The sequence below is a fragment of the Danio rerio genome, chromosome 23, assembly GCF_049306965.1.
Source record: "Danio rerio strain Tuebingen ecotype United States chromosome 23, GRCz12tu, whole genome shotgun sequence".
Lineage (NCBI taxonomy): Eukaryota > Metazoa > Chordata > Actinopteri > Cypriniformes > Danionidae > Danio > Danio rerio.
Window position 1 is genome coordinate 6,549,033 of NC_133198.1, and position 19,341 is coordinate 6,568,373.

At 34.7% G+C, this 19,341-nt stretch overlaps 1 protein-coding gene across 2 annotated transcripts in view; it reads right to left on the reverse strand.

Moving 5' to 3' along the window:
• Positions 1-13,000, reverse strand: part of bmp7b (bone morphogenetic protein 7b) — a 97,134-nt gene extending 84,134 nt beyond the window's left edge. The window contains 1 exon segment of one of the 2 annotated variants that reach the window (NM_001077146.2): positions 12,406-13,000. In NM_001077146.2, coding sequence (NP_001070614.2) covers positions 12,406-12,805 — 400 coding nt within the window. In that variant the 5' untranslated portion in view covers positions 12,806-13,000. 2 annotated transcript variants of the gene reach the window in all.
• Positions 13,001-19,341: the final 6,341 nt, after the last annotated feature.

Genomic DNA, 19,341 nt, shown 5'->3' on the forward strand with positions numbered 1-19,341 from the left:
GTAGGAATTAAAAGGCTCCAACCATGCCAAACAAAGCTTCTTTAGAGCCTGTCGCTCAGCAGACCTCCCCGTTGTGCTTTAGAGGAGTATCTGTGAAATCAGATCCACAACTGTTGTCATAATATTTAAGAAGGGCCGAATGCCACCCAGCTTCATTCAGAAGAGTACAGACGGAGGGCGCAAGAAGTAATTTCCTCTTAATTTATGAGAAGCACTAAGATTACTTTTTGGCAGTAAATATGTTTGACTGTGTATCAATATTCGCTAGTATATTTAAAGAGCCCCTATTATATTACTTTATTGGTTAATTTGGAGGTCTCTAAGAAAAATGTTACCTCCATACAGGGTCAAAACACACTTTGATTTAAATGAAATATATGCATTACAGCATCAGCTTTGTTCTCACAGGGCCTGTTTACACCTGGCCACTCCATGTGTTATCTCTGACCGCATAGCTTTCAGATTAGTGAAAATGGTTTTATTTACATTTGGCCACATTAATAGACTTAGACTCAATAGACTTATGTGCTATATGAAATTTAACTAGGTTATGTTGATGGAATAGGGCTATATTTGGCTTTGTACCAAAAACTCAGATTGGAGATGACACAAGCGTTAATAACTGTGAGGGTTGAATTTAGAATTGGGGAAGGTGTAGATGTTAATAACTGTGAAGGTTGAGTTTAGGGTTGGGGAAGTTGTAGACGTTAACTGTGAGGGTTGAGTTTAGAATTGAGGAAGGTGTAGACATTAATAACTGTGAGGGTTGAGTTTTGGGTTGGGGAAGGTCTGGACGTTAATAACTGTGAGGGTTGTGTTTAGTGTTGGGGAAAATGTAAACATTAATAACTTTGAGGGTTGAGTTTAGGGTTGGGGAAGTTGTAGATGTTAACTGTGAGAGTTGAGTTTAGAATTGGGGAAGGTGTAGACAACAATAACTGTGAGGGTTGAGTTTAGGGTTGGGGAAGGTGTAGACGTTAATAACTGTGAGGGTTATGTTAAGGGTTGGCGTAGCTGTAGGCGTTAATAAAGGTTTTAGACGTTAATAAAGGTAAAAGGTTGTAAAGGTTGAGTTCAGGGTTGGGGAAGGTCTAGACATTAACTGTGAAGGTTGAGTTTAGGGCTAAGGAAGTTGTAGACTTTAGTAACTATGAGGGTTGAGTTTAGGGTTGTGGAAGGTGTAGACGTTAACTGTGAGGGTTAAGTATAGAATTGGAGAAGGTTTAGACGTTAATAACTGTGAAGGTTGAGTTTAGGGTTGGGGAAGGTCTAGACATTAATAACTGTGAGGGTTAAGTTTAGTGTTGGGGAAAATGTAAACGTTAATAACTGTGAGGGTTGAGTTTAGGGTTGGGGAAGGTTTAGGCGTTAATAACTGTGAGGATTATGTTAAGGGTTGGGGAAAATGTAAACGTTAATAACTGTGAGGGTTGAGTTAAGGGTTGGGGAAGGTCTAGACGTTAATAACTGTGAGGGTTATGTTAAGGGTTAGGGAAAACTTGTGAGGGTTGAGTTTAGGGTGTGGGAAAGGTTTAGGCGTTAATAACTGAGAGGGTTTTGTTAAGGGTTGGCGTAGCTGAAGGCGTTAATAACTGTAAAGGTTGAGTTTAGGGTTGGGGAAGATTTAAACGTTAATAACTGTGAGGGTTGTGTTAAAGGTTTGGGAAGGCTTCTGAGGGTTGAGTTTAGGGTTGGGAAAGGTTTATGGTTAATAACTGTGAGGATTATGTTAAGGGTTGGCGTAGCTGTAGACGTTAGTAACTGTGAGGGTTGAGTTTAGGGTTGGGGAAGGTTTAGACGTTAATAACTGTGAGGGTTGAGTTTAGGGTTGGGGAAGGTGTATACGTTAGTAACTGTGAGGGTTGAGTTTAGGGTTGGGGAAGGTTTAGACGTTAATAACTGTGAGGGTTGAGTTTAGGGTTGGGGAAGGTGTAGACGTTAATAACTGTGAGGGTTGAGTTTAGGGTTGGGGAAGTTGTAGACGTTAGTAACTGTGAGGGTTGAGTTTAGGGTTGGGGAAGGTTTAGACGTTAATAACTGTGAGGGTTGAGTTTAGGGTTGGGGAAGGTGTATACGTTAGTAACTGTGAGGGTTGAGTTTAGGGTTGGGGAAGGTGTATACGTTAGTAACTGAGGGTTGAGTTTAGGGTTGGGGAAGTTGTAGACGTTAGTAACTGTGAGGGTTGAGTTTAGGGTTGGGGAAGGTGTATACGTTAGTAACTTTGAGGGTTGAGTTTTGGGTTGGGGAAGTTGTAGACGTTAGTAACTGTGAGGGTTGAGTTTAGGGTTGGGGAAGGTTAAGACGTTAGTAACTGTGAGGGTTGAGTTTAGGGTTGGGGAAGGTTAAGACGTTAATAACTGTGAGGGTTGAGTTTAGGGCTGGGAAAGATGTAGACGTTAGTAATTGTGAGGGTTGAGTTTAGGCTGTGGGAAGTTGTAGACGTTAATAACTGTGAGGGTTATGTTAAGGGTTGGGGAGGGTGTCGACGTTAATAACTGTGAGGGTTATGTTAAGGGTTGGGGAAGGTTTGTGAGGGTTGAGCTTAGGATTAGGGAAGGTTTAAATGTCAATAGCTGTAATGGTTATGTTAAGGGTTGGCGTAGCTGTAGGTGTTAATAACTGTGATGGTTGGGTTTAAGTATGGAGTAGGTGTAGACATTAATAACTGATGGGTACATCGCCATCTTGCCGACAACACAGTTTTGACATGTGGTTCCCCAAAAAAACTTCAAGTCACGCCTCTACTAGAAGTCTGCAGACAGACCCTACTCAACACGACTGGGCTCACACAAACAAGGTAAATTTCACACGTTTGCATCAAACACATTGCATATTCCGCATCATTTGCACTGCACAACAGTATTCCACCTCTGCTATTATGTTTGCATCAACATGTATGCAATTTACACATGAAAATACTTACTGTAATTCCCAGTTTGGTGTGAACGCAGCATAAGAGTATCAGTATCTTTTCATTCGCCATGCCCCTAACATGCATCAATGTCCATTTTTGCATTTTCATGTGGACAGAGAAAAGCAAAAGAGGGGAAAACTCAGTTTATAAAAATAGCTGTGTATGTGTGGCCAAAGAAAGCAAGGACAGATACTTAAACTAACACTTGAAAAATAGTATCTGTTCATTGTAAATGACTTGACTTTTGTTAAATTGGCTCAGGATAATTGTATTTTTCAACAGATTCAATCAGAGTGAACAAATCACAAAAACCACAAACCAGGGAATATCACAAACCACAGTGAATATGCTTCAACCGCATGTTGAAGACATGCATTTGTTTTTTGCAAGCCATGATGCAGATAATCAGATACTGTAAGGGTCAAAAGAGAAAGACACTTCCAGTCAGCATCTGCTTTCTTTCTTTGCTTTGAAGAAAATGCATGAAGAAGTCTTCGGATAAAGCACTGCATGATACTTTACAAACACAATACGAAACAATTTCTTCATCAAAAGGAAGTTACTAAAAATACCTACAATATTGCATTTCTTCCTAAAACCATTGAGAATACAATTAGCCATTTCTTATTTTGAAGGGATTTGGGGGAAATCATATTACAGTAAACATATAAAAAATCTTTAGACGTTATTAGACGGAGTGTAGTTTCTGTGCAAACTCTCTTGTTTCTCTTGCACTCAAGTTGCTTATGCAAAACATATTTGTTATGATTGACTGTCAGGTTTATGGATTGCAGATTCAGCGAACAAAGCAAAACACTTGTATCATATGGCGTCCATGTAGTGTTCTCTGGGTGTAATGCAATAGAGCAACGATTTAACCACCGCTGTGAAAATTAAAGCAAATATACGTATGCATATCTGCACATTCTTTTTTGCTGAACGCCAAAGGGGAAAGTCTGTTGACATTGTATTTCATATAAAAGGTGTGCTAAGGCAACTTAGCTGCTTTGAATAGAGCAGGTCGTTTCATTTAAAGCTGGAGGGAAGAGAGAAAGTGGAGCAGAACGAGAGAGAGAGAGAGAGAGAGAGAGGCCCTTGATTCTGCAAGCCTCTGTGGTCAAATCCATCTGTGTCAGTGCTTGTCCAAAATAGGTACAATACAGCAGTCCTCTGCATAATTACACATTGCAGAATAAGAAACACTGTCACCTCCCTGCCTACAGCCAAACTCACATACACACACATTAGTCTTTTCACATACATTTTTTTCGGCTCTTGACTAAACAAAACTTTTTATTTTTTTATATTTTATTTCTGTAATTCAATGCAACAGCATCATTATTTGAGTCTTCATGACTCACATGGTCAAAATATTCATTTATTCTTTCATTTTCCTTCGGCTTAGTCCCTTTATTCATCAGGGGTCAAACATCCATACACACTTATTAACACACATACACTACAGCCAACTTAGTTTATTTAATTCACCTGTACCACATGTCTTTGGACTGTGGAGGAAACCGGAACTCAAACTCAGCGATCTTCTTGCTGTGAGGCGACAATTACAATACAATATACTACAAGTCTGGAGTTGATAAATTATATAAAATAAAATAAAATAAAATTAAATTAAATTAAATAAAATAAAATTAAAGTAAATTTAATTTAACTTAATTTAATTATTAATAGAACAAACAAATAAAAAAGAAATTTTGTTCGGTGAGAATGCCAGTAATGCCATTTAACATGTAACAATGAAACTAAGCAATATTTTTCAATATTATATATAAAGTTTTCAATATTGTTAAAAATGTATCTTAATTAAATTAAATTATTTAATTAATTAATTAATAAAACAAATGAACGAACTAACTAACATTATTTAAAATATCTATGATTATAACAAAGTAATAACAACTTCAATTCAAATAAATAAATAAATAAATAAATAAATGAACAAACAAACTAACTAACTAACTAAAACTGATATTATTAAAAATGTATCTAATTATAATCAAAGTAACAACAAATTAAAATAAATAAACAATAGAACAAAAAAAAGAACAAATTAAGTAAAAAAAAGGAAATTTTGTTCAGTGAGAATGCCAGTAATGCCATTTAAAATATAATCAAAAGTTTTTAGCTTTGGTAAATATTTATTTACAAAGAAAAAAAATTAAGCTGTTTTCAATGTTATTAAAATGTCTCTTATTAATTGAATTAAATAAATAAATGAATAAATAAATAATAAATAAATTGAATGAACAAACAAACTAACTAAATTATATTATTAAAAATGTCTCTAATTATTATCAAAGTAATAACAAATTAAATTAAATAAACAAAAAATGAACAAACAAAAAAAAGGAAATTTTGTAAAAATTGTAAAAAAGGAAATTTTGTTCAGTATGTCTTTGATTATTATCAAAGCAATAAAAAAATTTAATTAAACAAACAATAGAACGAACGAATGAATGAACAACTAGCGAACAAACAAACAAACAAACAAACAAACAAACAAACTAACTAACTAACTAACTAACTAATGTAAAAAAAGGAAATTTTGTTCAGTGAGAATGCCAGCAATGCAATTTAAAATGTAACAAAATATTTTTAGCTTTGGAAAATAGTCATTTACAAATACAATTGAAATTAAGCCATTTTCAACATTATTAAAATGTCTGTTATTACTTTTAAAGTAACAACAAATTAAATTAAGTTAAATAAATATTAGATTGAACTAACAACTAACTAACTAAATAAATAAATAACTACAGTAAATAAACAATTAACCAACTAACTAATGTGAAAAAAAGGAAACATTGTTCAATGAAAATGTCTCTTATTATTATCAAAGTAATAACAAATTAAATTACACAAAAAATACACAACGAACAAACAACTAATGAATGATCAAATGACCGAAAGAACTAACTTAGTAATGTACAAAAAAATTTATTTTAGTTCAGTGAGAACGCCAGTAATGCCATTTAAAATGTTTTTGGCTTTGGTAAATATTAATTTACAAATATAAGCTGTTTTCAGTTGAATTAAAAATGTCTCTTATTGCTATAAAAATAACAACAAATGATCATAAATAAATCAGAATAATGATTTCTGAAAATGATGCAGTACTGGAGATGCAAAATATTCTGCTTTACATCATATTTTAAAATAAAAAACGTTTATTTTCAATCTAAGAGTATTGATTATTTTTCATATACAAAATAAATAGTTAAATGTAACCTTTTAAAGCATAAGACATGTTTAAAAAACATTATAAATAAAAATAAAAAATTCCCCAGATAACTTGTAGTTTTTAAATAAAAGAAAATAAATGTATATATTTATATACTTACACATACTTCCAGTGTCACACAAGTTTAGAACGCCATGAACATGACAGGGTTTTATTACTGAATTCAGGTCATCACTAAACTATTGTATCCAACCCATTTCCCCAATAAACAGCGATACAAATTACACCCTTAACAACTTAATTGCTCTTATCGGACAATAAATTACACTTTGCATAGCAGTGTTGTGCTTGCGTGCAGATGATGACGCTTTAATGAGGAAACTCGATGATAAGACAAGCCAGGTTCTTATGAAACTTTAAGGCAAGCCAAGTTAAAGGCGGTGTCAAAGATTACACTTTAGGTGGAGGTAACGATGAATGACCAAAAGCTACCTGAATGGAGAGCGTTTACGTGAGAAGTTATTACAAGTATTGCTTTTTAAAATAAAACAGTGAATCATTGCTAGCACGGTGACACATTAAAGTGGAACACTCCACCTTTTTGGAAATAGGCTCATTAAATAGTCCCCTATAGTTAAACAGTGTCATTTTTTTAGTCCATTCAGCCGATCTTAGTGTCTAGCAGAAGCACTTTTTAGCTTAGCTTAACGTAAATCATTGAATCAGATTAGCATCTCACTCAAATATTTAAAAAAAAATCTGATTTCAATAAATCGTCTAGTTACATGGTTTATTATAAGACAGAAAATAAAGCTGACACTTTCTAGGTCAATATCTCTTATTCTAAAATTGTTATTACATAGAATTTATCCATAAAAACAATCAACACTATTGTGAAATATTATGTCAACTGAAAATAAAATGCTTCAATTTTAAAATAAGGATTGTTTGCCCTACTATAAGATCCTTCAAAAATCATTATTCATATTTATTTATGATAAATGTTATGATCTTGGTTTTAAAAATGCTAAAACTCATCATTCAAATAAGATTATTACTATTTCCCAAAAAAGTGGGTATCCCTTTAATGTTTTAAACTGATAAAAACCTTTGCAGTTTGGTTGTAGCTGGAAGACCACCTGCTGCATAAAACACATGCTGGAATAGTTGGTGGTTCATTTCACTGGGGTAATCCCACATAAATAAGGGACTGGGCCAGGAAAATGAATACATGAATGAATGAATTATATATATATATATATATATATATATATATATATATATATATATATATATATATATATATATATATATATATATATATATATATATATATAAAATTTAAGTCAAAATTATTAGCCCCCTTTCGAATATTTTTCTTCTTTTTTCAAGTATTTTCCAAATGATGTTTGCAAGGAAATTTTCACAGTATGTCTGATAATATTTTTTCTTCTGGAGAAATTCTTTTTTGTTTTATTGCTAGAATACAAGCAGCTTTTAATTTTTTAACACCATTTTAGGGACAGAAATATTAGCCCCTTTAAGCTATATTTTTTTCTCTATAATCTACAGAACAAACCACTGTTATACAAGAGCTTTCTTAATTACCCTAACCTGCCTAATTAACCTAATTAACCTAGTTAAGCCTGAAAAAAAATTCTCTCCGGTAAACAGAAATTGGGGAAAAAATAAACAAGCAGTCTAATAATTCAGGGGGGCTAATAATTCTGACTTCAACTGTTTATATATATATATATATATATATATATATATATATATATATATATATATATATATATATATATATATATATATATATATAAGTTGAACGGAGAGAAGATTTTTCATCACATTTCTGAACATAATTGTTTTAATAACTCATTACTAATAACTGACTTATTTTATATTTGCCATGATGACAGTAAATATTGGACTAGAAATTTTTCAAGACACCTCTATAAAGGCTTAACTTGGTTAATTAGGTAAACTAGGCAGGTTAGGGTAATTAGGCAAGAGTATTGTATAACAATCTGACAAAATATATAGCTTAAAGGGGCTAATAATTTTGACCTTAAAATGGATTTAAAAAAACAACTGCGTTTACTCTAGCCTAAATAAAACCAAAATACTTCCTCCAGAAGAAAAAAATGATATCAGACAAACTGTGAAAATGTCATTTCTCTGTTAAAAATTTGGGAAATATTTCAAAAAACATTTTTTTTAATAAAGGGGGGCTAATAATTCTGACTTCAACTGCACATTTAATGCAGTAATGTTTTTCAAAGGACATTACTGGCAGAAACAATTCTTACTATGGTATATTTTTGTAAGGGTCATCTTAAATGCAAGACTATAGGATTCCAGTTGAACGAACGAGTCATGAGACGTACTTTGCACTTAGCCAAACACTTGAGTCTCTGTCAGCTGATATCATTACTGCAGAAGAAAAAAAAAACCTGGAGATAAAGAGAGCGTTGAGCTCCAGACAGCCAGCTCTGAACACCTGAACATTAGCGAAGGACACAGCTGGCGCTGAGACAGCAGACGCTTGGGAATGCGACAGCGCTTTATTATCACAGCCCAAAACACACAATGCAAATATAGGTTTGTGTTCACCAGCATTAGGGGCTTGGAAATCACGCCAAGGTTAAGACTCTGGACTGATAAGTGGCCTAATAAAATCAAACAAACAATGGAGGAGAGAAGTATGCGCGCTATTTGGCCCAGGAACAAATAAAATATCTAAGACTCTCGGGGGGGAAAAATCCCCATTCTTTTGGCCTGTTATTATTCACTCAGGCCTGTTATTATCTGATTTCTGTATAGCAGGTCTTTCCTGTCAATGCCAAAACATGATGAGACACGGGATCGATCTGAGCAAGGGATTTAATACGTTTTGACTTAAAATGTGCTTTTATTTGAACTATTGCATGCTGTTCATCATGTTTCATTTTTAAAAGTCTTCCAAAATGAGCACAGTATCAGATTTGCTGTCATTAAGAACATCTAAACAAACACTAAAAAGGGCAACTGTCTGTCAAATTTGACCCTAAATATGTATAAAAAATGTAACCCAAATACTGTTCCCAATAACAATGTCCAGATTTAAAATTGTGTTATATTTTATTAAGAAAATGTATGAAGGGGGCTCCATCTGCTACAAGTTATAGTTCCTGAAATAAAAAAACACGGTGATTGGTGAACAGGTGTTTTGTGTCAAAACTGTTCCAGTATATCTAGCAAAATAACACAGCTGACCAATCAGAAGCTAAGACTGTTTTATAAACAAATAGTTTCGACTGATTCTTTGACCAATTGAAATAAAGTATTCCAGAGAACCTCGATAAAACAAATAATAAAATTATAATATGGACATTAGTTGAGCCAACAATTAAATATTCTGTTATTATATGCACCCTAAGGCCATCCAAAGGCTTGTGCCATCTTTCTTTAGCTGAAGAATAAAGAACATTTCTCGCTGACACCTTCATACTTACAAAGCCTCACTGTAAAAATCGCATACATAAATTAGTTTTCTGTGTTTTGTGATTCATGTTTTTAATGTTTACTTTTTTTTTTACTATTTGTGTTTTTGAATTGCATCATGGGAGCTTGATCTTTCTTCCAAAAATGTTAAACCTTGAAGAAAATCAAAACAAGTGAGTTTTTTTAGCAATTTTTATATAATATAATAGTTTAAAGTGATCTATTGGCTGGGTTTGTGTTGTATATTCCGGTAGAAAAACCTTGGATTATTTTACTGTAGTAATTATATTACAGATTATTTCTCTCTCTCTATATATATATATAGTAAATAATAAAATAGTCTTAATCATGTTTTTACGAGGTCTTAAAATTTGTCCAAAAGCGATGTCCAAAGTGTTTGACTTAAAAAAAATAAATATATTTATATTTTCCTCTTAATATTAACCTATATATATATATATATATATATATATATATATATATATATATATATATATATATATGATTTTTTTCATTATATTATTTAATAAAAATCACTTTATTAAACTGAGTTGAATTTTCAACATCAAAAGTCGACAGCACAGTGATCAAAGTCCCACAACAGCCCCCTAAATAAATGGAAAAACTCCATTAACAAATAATGTTAATTAACAAATATGTTTTAACATTGTGAACCACCAGCTATATGTCCTATATATAATGATGTGCTGTTGAAGTCATAATTATTAGCCCCTTTGATTATTTATTTATTTATTTTTAAATACTTCCTAAATTATGTTTAACAGAGCAAGGAAATTTTCACAGTATGTCTGATAATACTTTTTCTTCTGGAGAAAGTCTTATTTGTTTTGTTTCGGCTAGAATAAAAGCAATTATATATTTTTTTAAAAAACATTTTAAGGTCAAAATGATTAGCCCCTTTAAGTTATATATTTTGATAGTCTGCAGAACAAACCATAGCTCTACAATAACTTGCCTAATTACCCTAACCTGCCTAGTTAACCTAATTAACCTAGTTAAGCCTTTAAATGTCACTTTAAGCTTTATATAAGTGTCTTGAAAAATATCTAGTCAAATATTATTTATTTATAACTAGTATGTTTAGAAATGTGTTGAAAAAAAGTCTCTCCGTTAAACAGAAACTGGGAAAAAAATAATCAGGGTGGCTAATAATTCTGACTTTAACTGTACATAGATAAGAGGTGCAAACACACACTTTAGGGATGCTGATTGTTTAGAACACAACAGCGAGGATCAGGGTTTCTGCAGGGTCTCAAAAAGTCTTAAAATGTTTTAAATCCCAAAATCTAAATTTTAGGCCTTAAAAAGTCTTGAATTTACTGAAATGTTAAGTTGAAAAAAGTGCATGGATACAAGTAGAACTTGCTTAGACAACATTTAAGATATTTAATAATTATTTTTATTGTATTATTAAATGTATTAAATTATATATTTTTATTATAGGTCAAATAAAAATCTTTTATATCTGGGCTTTTTAAAAAAGTCCTTAGCCTTAAGCCCTTTATGAGTCTTTCATTTATAATGGTCTTAAAAATGTCTTCAAAAGTCTTAAATTTTACCTGGTGAAACCTGCAGAAACCCTGGAGGATGCATGGTATACACATTGTTAAAATGGTACTTGTGTATATCTTTAATGTTAAAACATAAAACTTTATAAACAAATTGTGTCAATAATGCAAAAAACACAGGGCTGAAACTGGGGATTAATAGTAATAAATGAACAGGGGCGGACTTAACCAATAAGCAAGGTAAGCAGCCGCTTAGGGCCCCAGGGAATTAGGGGGCCCCGACCAATGCCAGAAGCCAATATTAATCAAATAGCTCTTTTATTAACTTTCTATCAAATGCTGTAAAATCTGTATAATCATTAAGTTCTCAAAATCAATACATCTTTTCTAATCTGGCTCCCATGAATAGTGGAACGTTCTTGTTAAGAAAGGTCTGTTCAAAAAAAAAAAAATTCAAAGTAAACAGTGACGGCCACACATTCACAAACAACTGTTATTCAAATAATGGTGAAAAGATTATGATAGACATTGCTGTGTGTTTTTGCTGTGGCATCTTTGGTAACTGCTGCAATATGTTCAGTGGCGATGGGTGCATTTCATTTTACATTAAGATAGAGGTTCTATTTTAAATATATTTTTAACATGCAGTTTATTTGCAAAAATAATAATATTAATAATAAATGAATCTACAAAGGAAGTATATCTATAGAGAAAGAGACTGTTTTGAGTTTCAATGGGGCCCCATATCTAGAATTGCTTGTACTATGCGTGTTGTCAGGAACCATGTGTATTAATTTTGTTTTGCCTGCATGTTTGTCTATTTATTTCATTCTCAAAGAGCTGGTAGCTGTTGACTTTCATTTTAATGAATCACCAAGGACCACGGTTTCAGCTCAAAGTATTATTTAATGTTCTATTTGGGGGGAAAGAAAAGAAAAGAAAAGAAAAGAAAAGTCACCTACATCTTTGGATGTTATGAGTAATTTCAAAATTCTGTCAATATTAGACCATATAGGGACTTTAGATCAAGGTTGTATTTTTAGTACTAAAAAATCTATTTTTAGTATTTCTATCGATTAAATAAATAATCAATTATTGTAGTACGCATTATGACAAAAAATGTGGTCCATTTGTGCAGTAAACAATAATGTTTACATTTGTAATCAATAAATTCAACAGCGATCACTGATAGCTGCAGTTTTCTGTGGCATGCCAAAGAGGGTTCAAATGTGATATCTGACATCTCAGAGCTGTCAGCGCGCGCGTGACCATCTTACCTAGATTAACAAAACTCATGACCATGTCCGCGTCGTTCAGAAAGTTGTTGTCCTGAAGAGTCGCAATCGGCGGTCCCTGAGTGGTGAAAACGGGCTTGTAGGGATACGAGAAGCCCTCTTCGTCTCCCTCGGTGGACATGGCATTGTACAGATCCAGCATGAACATCGGCGCGGCGTTGTGCTTGCCGTGGAGGTGCGGCCGCGGCCGGTGCGGTAACCCGAGGATTGACAGGATCTCCCGCTGCATCTCCCGGCGCTCCTGGCTCTTCAAGCGCCGGTGGATGAAGCTCGAGTGCACCTCGTTGTCCAGGGTAAAGTTTGTAAAGACGGTGTCTGCCAGGACACAGTATCCCCACACGAGCGACAGGACGAGAGCGCTTAAATCCAGCAACGAAACCATGATGAAGTTTTGCGCAAGAGTTCCACACGAATGCAATCAGTCAAATACGATCAGTGAAACGTTGTCGCAGGTTGAATTAGTTATTTAGTTCCCGCATTTCTCCCATTGATTCATTCACTCGCTTGTAACCTGTTGCGTTTCCAGAGCGCACAACCTGCAGACGCACGGAGGATCGCGAGTATAGATGGCAAACCGGAGGAGGAGGAGCGAAGCGCGGACGCAAATACTCCGCTAACAAAGGCAAGAGTGGGAGGTATGAGAACCCTGAGACTGATAACGGGAGGGCCGTCGGGTTATCTCCGCAGATACTTGTCTCAGTTGTCTGTGAACTGTAATGATGGGTGGAGGCTGCTTACTCGCTTCGTGGATGCCCGTTTCCAGAATGCACCTGCGGCGACAGCACGTTGCCCCGACGCGCGTCTCGCTGTGTCAAAATATTGCAACATGTCAAGCGGAGTGAATTATACCGCTGTTATTATAGCTGTGGCGCTGGAGCGCTTACCCGAGGGCACAGATTACATCTAAAAAGCAAGGAGAAAACATTCGTTACACGCTGGCTGAGTATAATGGGAGGTTTGCCTGACCCCGTATATGTTTCAGAGGTTTAGCAAGCACGAGCATCGCCGTATATTAAAATAACAGAATGATATAATAACAAATAAATACAAAAATGCATAAAACTGACGATAGGAATTAGGCGTTCACAAACCATAATACACAGATTCTGCTTTTACGCACAAAACGCGTATTATTATCACTATAAAAACAATTTCAACAGTCAACTGATTTAACTTTAACTGACACAAAACTGTAATAATATGCGTGCGAAATGTTTTTTTGCGTTATAAAATTAATTTAAGCTATAACTCAAAGTTTTTTTTTTTGTTTTTGTTTTTTTAATCAAATTACCTCTCCGTGTCGTGTTTTTATATCTGTTTCTCCATCCAAGACCATCTTTTAGAAGCGTTTGGATGTGGTTAATATGTATTGTACAGTGTGGACACTGCTGCAGCTGCTGGACAGTCTCTACAGCACACAGAGCACCATATTCTGCTCCATCAACACAGGATTTTCTGCTTGCACCGTTTATAACTGTCTGTACTTTGTTCTGTTTTTTTTTTCATTGTTTGTGATTCCTAATTTAATTTAGCAAAAGTTTCAGGAACTAAAATTTAATGGAAATAAAGCATTTTCTTTATATAGTTTTTAAAAACTATGTTATTTATTTAGCCAGCCATAATTATTTAATTAATAGTAATACTAAAAATAGTAATACCAGAATGGAAAAAAAACATCAAAATAACCCATTGCATTGGATTATATTATATAACCCAATGCATTGGATTAAAATAACCCATAGTTGGGAAGGTGCTATAAGTTTGGTTATATGTTGGGGTATTTTTGACCCAACTGTTTTAATAGATTATTATTATTATTATTATTATTATTATTATTATTATCAATATAGTTCTGTCATTATTAATGATCCTAACAGTCTAAAAAGTTATGTTATTTTATATGTTCTCTGCTGAAAAATCCAGACTGGATCTCACATTATGGCTGCATTTCGTCTTTAAAATAAATGCTACAGGGTGGTATGACACCATTCCTTTTCTAACTTACCAGCTGACCAATAACCTCCATATGGACAGCCTTCCAGCTGTTACCAGTTTGCCCAGTGGCTTGCCATATATGTTGGTGGACTTAAGATGCAAAGCGGAGTTTACTGGAATCTAGTGAAGAATGGTTCCAGAAGGAGGTAAGACAAAAACAAAAAAAATAAAATAAACAGGTAAATAACAGGGTGAATATGTGGTAAAATCTGAAAATGTGGTAAAAATCAGGTGAGGGCTTTTATTCTTCTGCATTGCTTTTAAAAACACTGTCGGTTAGGTTTAGGAAAGGGGGTAGGTGGGTCAATCGCTGGTTTTTAAAACACTATCGGTTGGGTTTCGGGTAGGAGGAGGTTGGGTCAGTCAATCAGTCAGTCAGATGACAGCAACCTCTGGTGAATTTAAGCGAGAAGAGCAGGCACAAATTAAATTAATATATTTTTTTTAATTGCTGAAAAAATAGTGTTTTGCAAGTTAGTTATATTTTTATCGCAACACTCAACAACATTGCATATTTTTCTAGTATCGTGCAGCCCTACAAATTATCATATTTTTGTTCATTTTGCCAAAAAAATTGTTACCAGAGTTTTATAAAGTACTAGCGACCCAGACTTAAATAAAAAATACAAGTGCTTTATCAAAAAGTGACTTGAGCAGAAGTTGAAGTGCTCTTTAAGCACTGTACTTAAGTGGAAATACTAAAGTATTCAACATTTTTTGTACTTAAGTATTGCAAGTAGGGCAACACTTTACAATAAGGTTCATTAGCTAATGCATTTACTAACATGAACAACACATGTACATTTATTAATCCTAATTGAACATTTACTAATGCATTATTAACATTTAAGTCCATGCTTGTTAACATTAGTTAATGCACCGTGAGTTAAAATGAACTAACAATGAACTACTGTATTTTCATTAACTAACGTTAACTAACATGAACAAATACAGTAGTAAATGTATTGTTCATTGTTTGTTCATCTTAGTAAATTCACTAATTAACATTAACTAATGAACCTTATTGTAAAGTGTGACCACAAGTAGTTTATTTCAAAATTTACTTCTCAAATACTGAAAGTAAAAGTGCAAGTATTGTGTAATGTAGTTATGAAAGAAAGCAGTCAAAAGACTCATATTGTTTTGTTTAATTTAAATATCTTTTTTGGGGCACGTGATTAAGCAGAATGAAAAGAAACATGACTACGATACTGTTTTTCTCTCGCGCTTGAACCACAGATCTGACAGATTATACCAGCTTTGACACACACCTTTCAAACTTGTTTGTCACAAAAACACTCTGTAATCCACTCAAAACGCTACTGAAACCTATTGTCGGATAGATTTTTTCTTCACAGCACAATTTTTTTAATTAAAATCCATAAATCTATTTATATTTATATATTATTTGTATATACATGCACAGAAGACAGCATGAGTTTATAGGAAATAAACTCATGTAAAAAAATTATCCTGTTTGCTATTGAGCGCTGACAGGCGAGGTGTCTATGATTGGTTATTATCTTCACCTGCTCAATAGAAAGGACTGCGATCGGCTTTAGAAATTAAAGCGATGTATGCCGATGGCAGGAAAAACAGCTGCGGTTACAGTCTGTATGCGCATAATACGCAGTTATCACAGGTAATCTGTAATAGACACAGTGGAGAAAACTCACACCACAGGCACGCTCGTGTCTGGATCCACAAGTATCGCTTTAACAGCCAAGAGGAGAGAAAAAGTTACCTCACAAACAGGCCAGCGCAGCGGGTCAAATGTCCAAAGTGTGTGAGAGAGAGGTAAAGATGGAGTTTTACAGCATTTCTCCGTAGTAGTGAAATGGCAGCCCGTGTGCTGTGCCACCTTCATTGTAGTAAGAGCGTTATTTACTCGCCCTTGCCTCCTATTTTACTGCGGCATCGTGCATAGGAGATAAATGACTTCAGTACGTAATATTCGGTTATGATCTATTACTGAACCAATATTAATAATTTTGACACCCCTAGTAATGAGTAACGATGGAGCACATACAAATTCTATTGGAGTAAAAGTATTAAAATCATCGAAAATATGTACTGAAGTAAAAGTAGAAGAAAAGAACAATACTCCAGTACAGATACAGCCTTTTAGTACTTAAAAACAGTAGTGAAGTAATTCTACTTCATTACTATACATCTCTGATTATTATCTATAAAACCACAGCACAAATCTCGTGCATCTCCAATCAAAATACTGCAGTGTTTCATTGCTGAATGAATCTGCAGTTTGAATGAATGGAGTGAACCAATGATTCAACGGCTCATTCCAACAAAGGCTCATTCTGAAAACGTAGCCCTATATACGTTTCTGGAGATCTCAAATTATGTAGCCAGAAGTAGGTATGGCTGCATTTCGTCTTTAAAATAAACACTATAGGGCAGTATGACGCCATTTATTTTCACGTTAGCAGCTGACTGACTTCTGTACCAGTTTGTCCAGTGGTTCACAGAATATGTTGGCGGACTTGAGAGGCAGAGCAGAGTTGACTGCGACGACAGGGTATAGGGGTCCGACGAAGAATGATTCCAGAAAGCAGGTCACACAAAAACAAAAGCCAAAAGATAAAATAAACAAGTAAAAAAAAAAACAAGTAAATAAGGTGAAAATTCAGCCTGATCTCACGAGGAAACGCAAGTATTTTACGTTTTGTCAGTTTAGTGGCTAATTTGTATGAGTTCAGTTGTACGAAAATGTACGATTTTAAAAAGGATACATGTCACCCCACCCCACCTCTAACCCCAACCATCATTGGGTAATGAGCAAATCATACTAAAATGTACAAATTAGTTCATAAAAATTCATACAAATTAGCCACTAAATTGAAAAGCTACGAATTGCCATGAGATTGCGTTGGAAAATGTGGTAAAATTTGAAAATGTTGTAAAAATCAGGGGGCTTTTCTTTTTCTGGATTGCTTTTCAAAACATTGTCGGTTGGGTTTAGGGAAGGAGGAGGGTGGGCCAGTCGATGGGTCAGTCAGTCAGTTGACAGTGGCCTCTGGTAGATTTACGCAAGAATAGTAGGCGTGAATGTAACTTGCAGGAGAAATTTGAGATCTGAAAAAGCGTACACAAAACAATTTATCTCCTGGGATGTATTTGGCACTCTCCTGGAATGTATATAGTGTTGCTGCACTGGTCTAAATAAAATGATAGCCACGCTTCATACTGATGTCTTTGCTGTTTATTTGTTTCTATCTTTCTCTCTCTTTGTAGTAAACACCTTGAAAACTACAAGAAATAGAACATATAATATTAAAAATATGCATTTCTCAGTGTCTTTTTCAAAGTCTCTCACTTAAATGTCCACTGATATGCATATGAACATGTGCGACAACTCTGAATCTAGCAACATCAGTCTTTACACACAACATCATTCATGAAAACTCACATATTACAACAATATACATAAAAATTGAACAGAATTAAATATAAATTACCGTGTGCACCCTCTTAGACCATGCAGATTAATGAACTCTCTCAGGCTCCGTAATGTTGGCTTCTCTCTGCCACCATATCAGTTTCACCCATAATGCAATGGTCTCGCACTTCACGTAACTCAAAACATGTGATCTGATATGCTCCAATAGCAACTCTCTTTTACAAACATAACTTCTAACTATTTTAAGGGTGGACATTCTCTGCTTTGCATTATATTGCATAAGAGTTTATAATATAAATTAACATACAAATTCTAGCATTATTTGAGTTTATAACAAAAACACAAATATGCATTACTTTTGAGAAATACGTATTTGTAACGAAGTGGCTGACACAGAGGGATCCATTTGCAGTATAGTTATTAAACAGAGTTTAATAACAATATGCACACAGATGGTATGCGTGTGCGAACTCACATCAAACACAGTAGTATCAAATCGAAGGTCTGGCGGCAGGCAAACACAGGGCGAGTATGCAGGCATGGATCAGAGGCTGGCGGCGTGTATCAGAGTCGGTAATCAGGCTCGGGTTCAAGGCAGGCGGCAGGCAAGACAAGGTCGATAAACAGTCCAAGGTAAGCAACGGGAAAGCAGGCAAGGATGTGAAACGCTCAGTAGTGTTAGCCGGGGCAGAATAAGACTTCGCACTGAAGGTGTGTGTGTGTGTGTGCTGCTTATATGTGTGAGCCAGGTAATTAGAAGATGTGCTGAAGGTGTGTGTGTCAATCAGTCAGTGGGGATGACGTAATGTCTATAGTCCGGTGATGATGACCTCTGCTGGCTAGCGAGGGGAATGACTGGGACCGAGTTGGTGACAGTATCCTTAACATTTACATATAGGGCTCCATTTTCAGAATGAGCCTGGGTTGGTCCATTTATATAAAGAGCCTTTTTTTTTCATTAATAAATGAATCACTTGAACAAATCAAATTAATGACACATTAGGACATCTACTGCCATCTACATTTGATGGCCATAGAACTAATTGTCTACTAATAATGTCTAATTTTTCTTGAAGGAAACAGTGCGGTGGGGTCAAACATATTAGTTAATCTACAAAGACACCTATAATCATTGTAGCGTTTTATTGCTGTTAAAAAGAAACAACGACGGTACTACAAAGAACTCCTTTGTGATCCATATAAATGCTCATAATGACTGAAACAGCCAGATGTGGATGTTCAGATGGTGGACAGCTGTTGTGTGAGCCCGATCCCACCTGCCCGTTAAAGCTCAGCACCTCTTAAACACTCAGTTTAATGTGACGCTTCTGGAGCTCACCTGAGCGGTTTCTTCTGTCACACCGCCACATTAACCTCCAGTCACATGTGTCATGTGCACAAGCATCAGTTGCGGAGATATTGTTTCATAAACAGTTTAGCCTTGAGCACAGGTGTCAGGTACACTCATTAAAGCGGATTCAGCGCCAGGGGAGCTGGGCAATCCC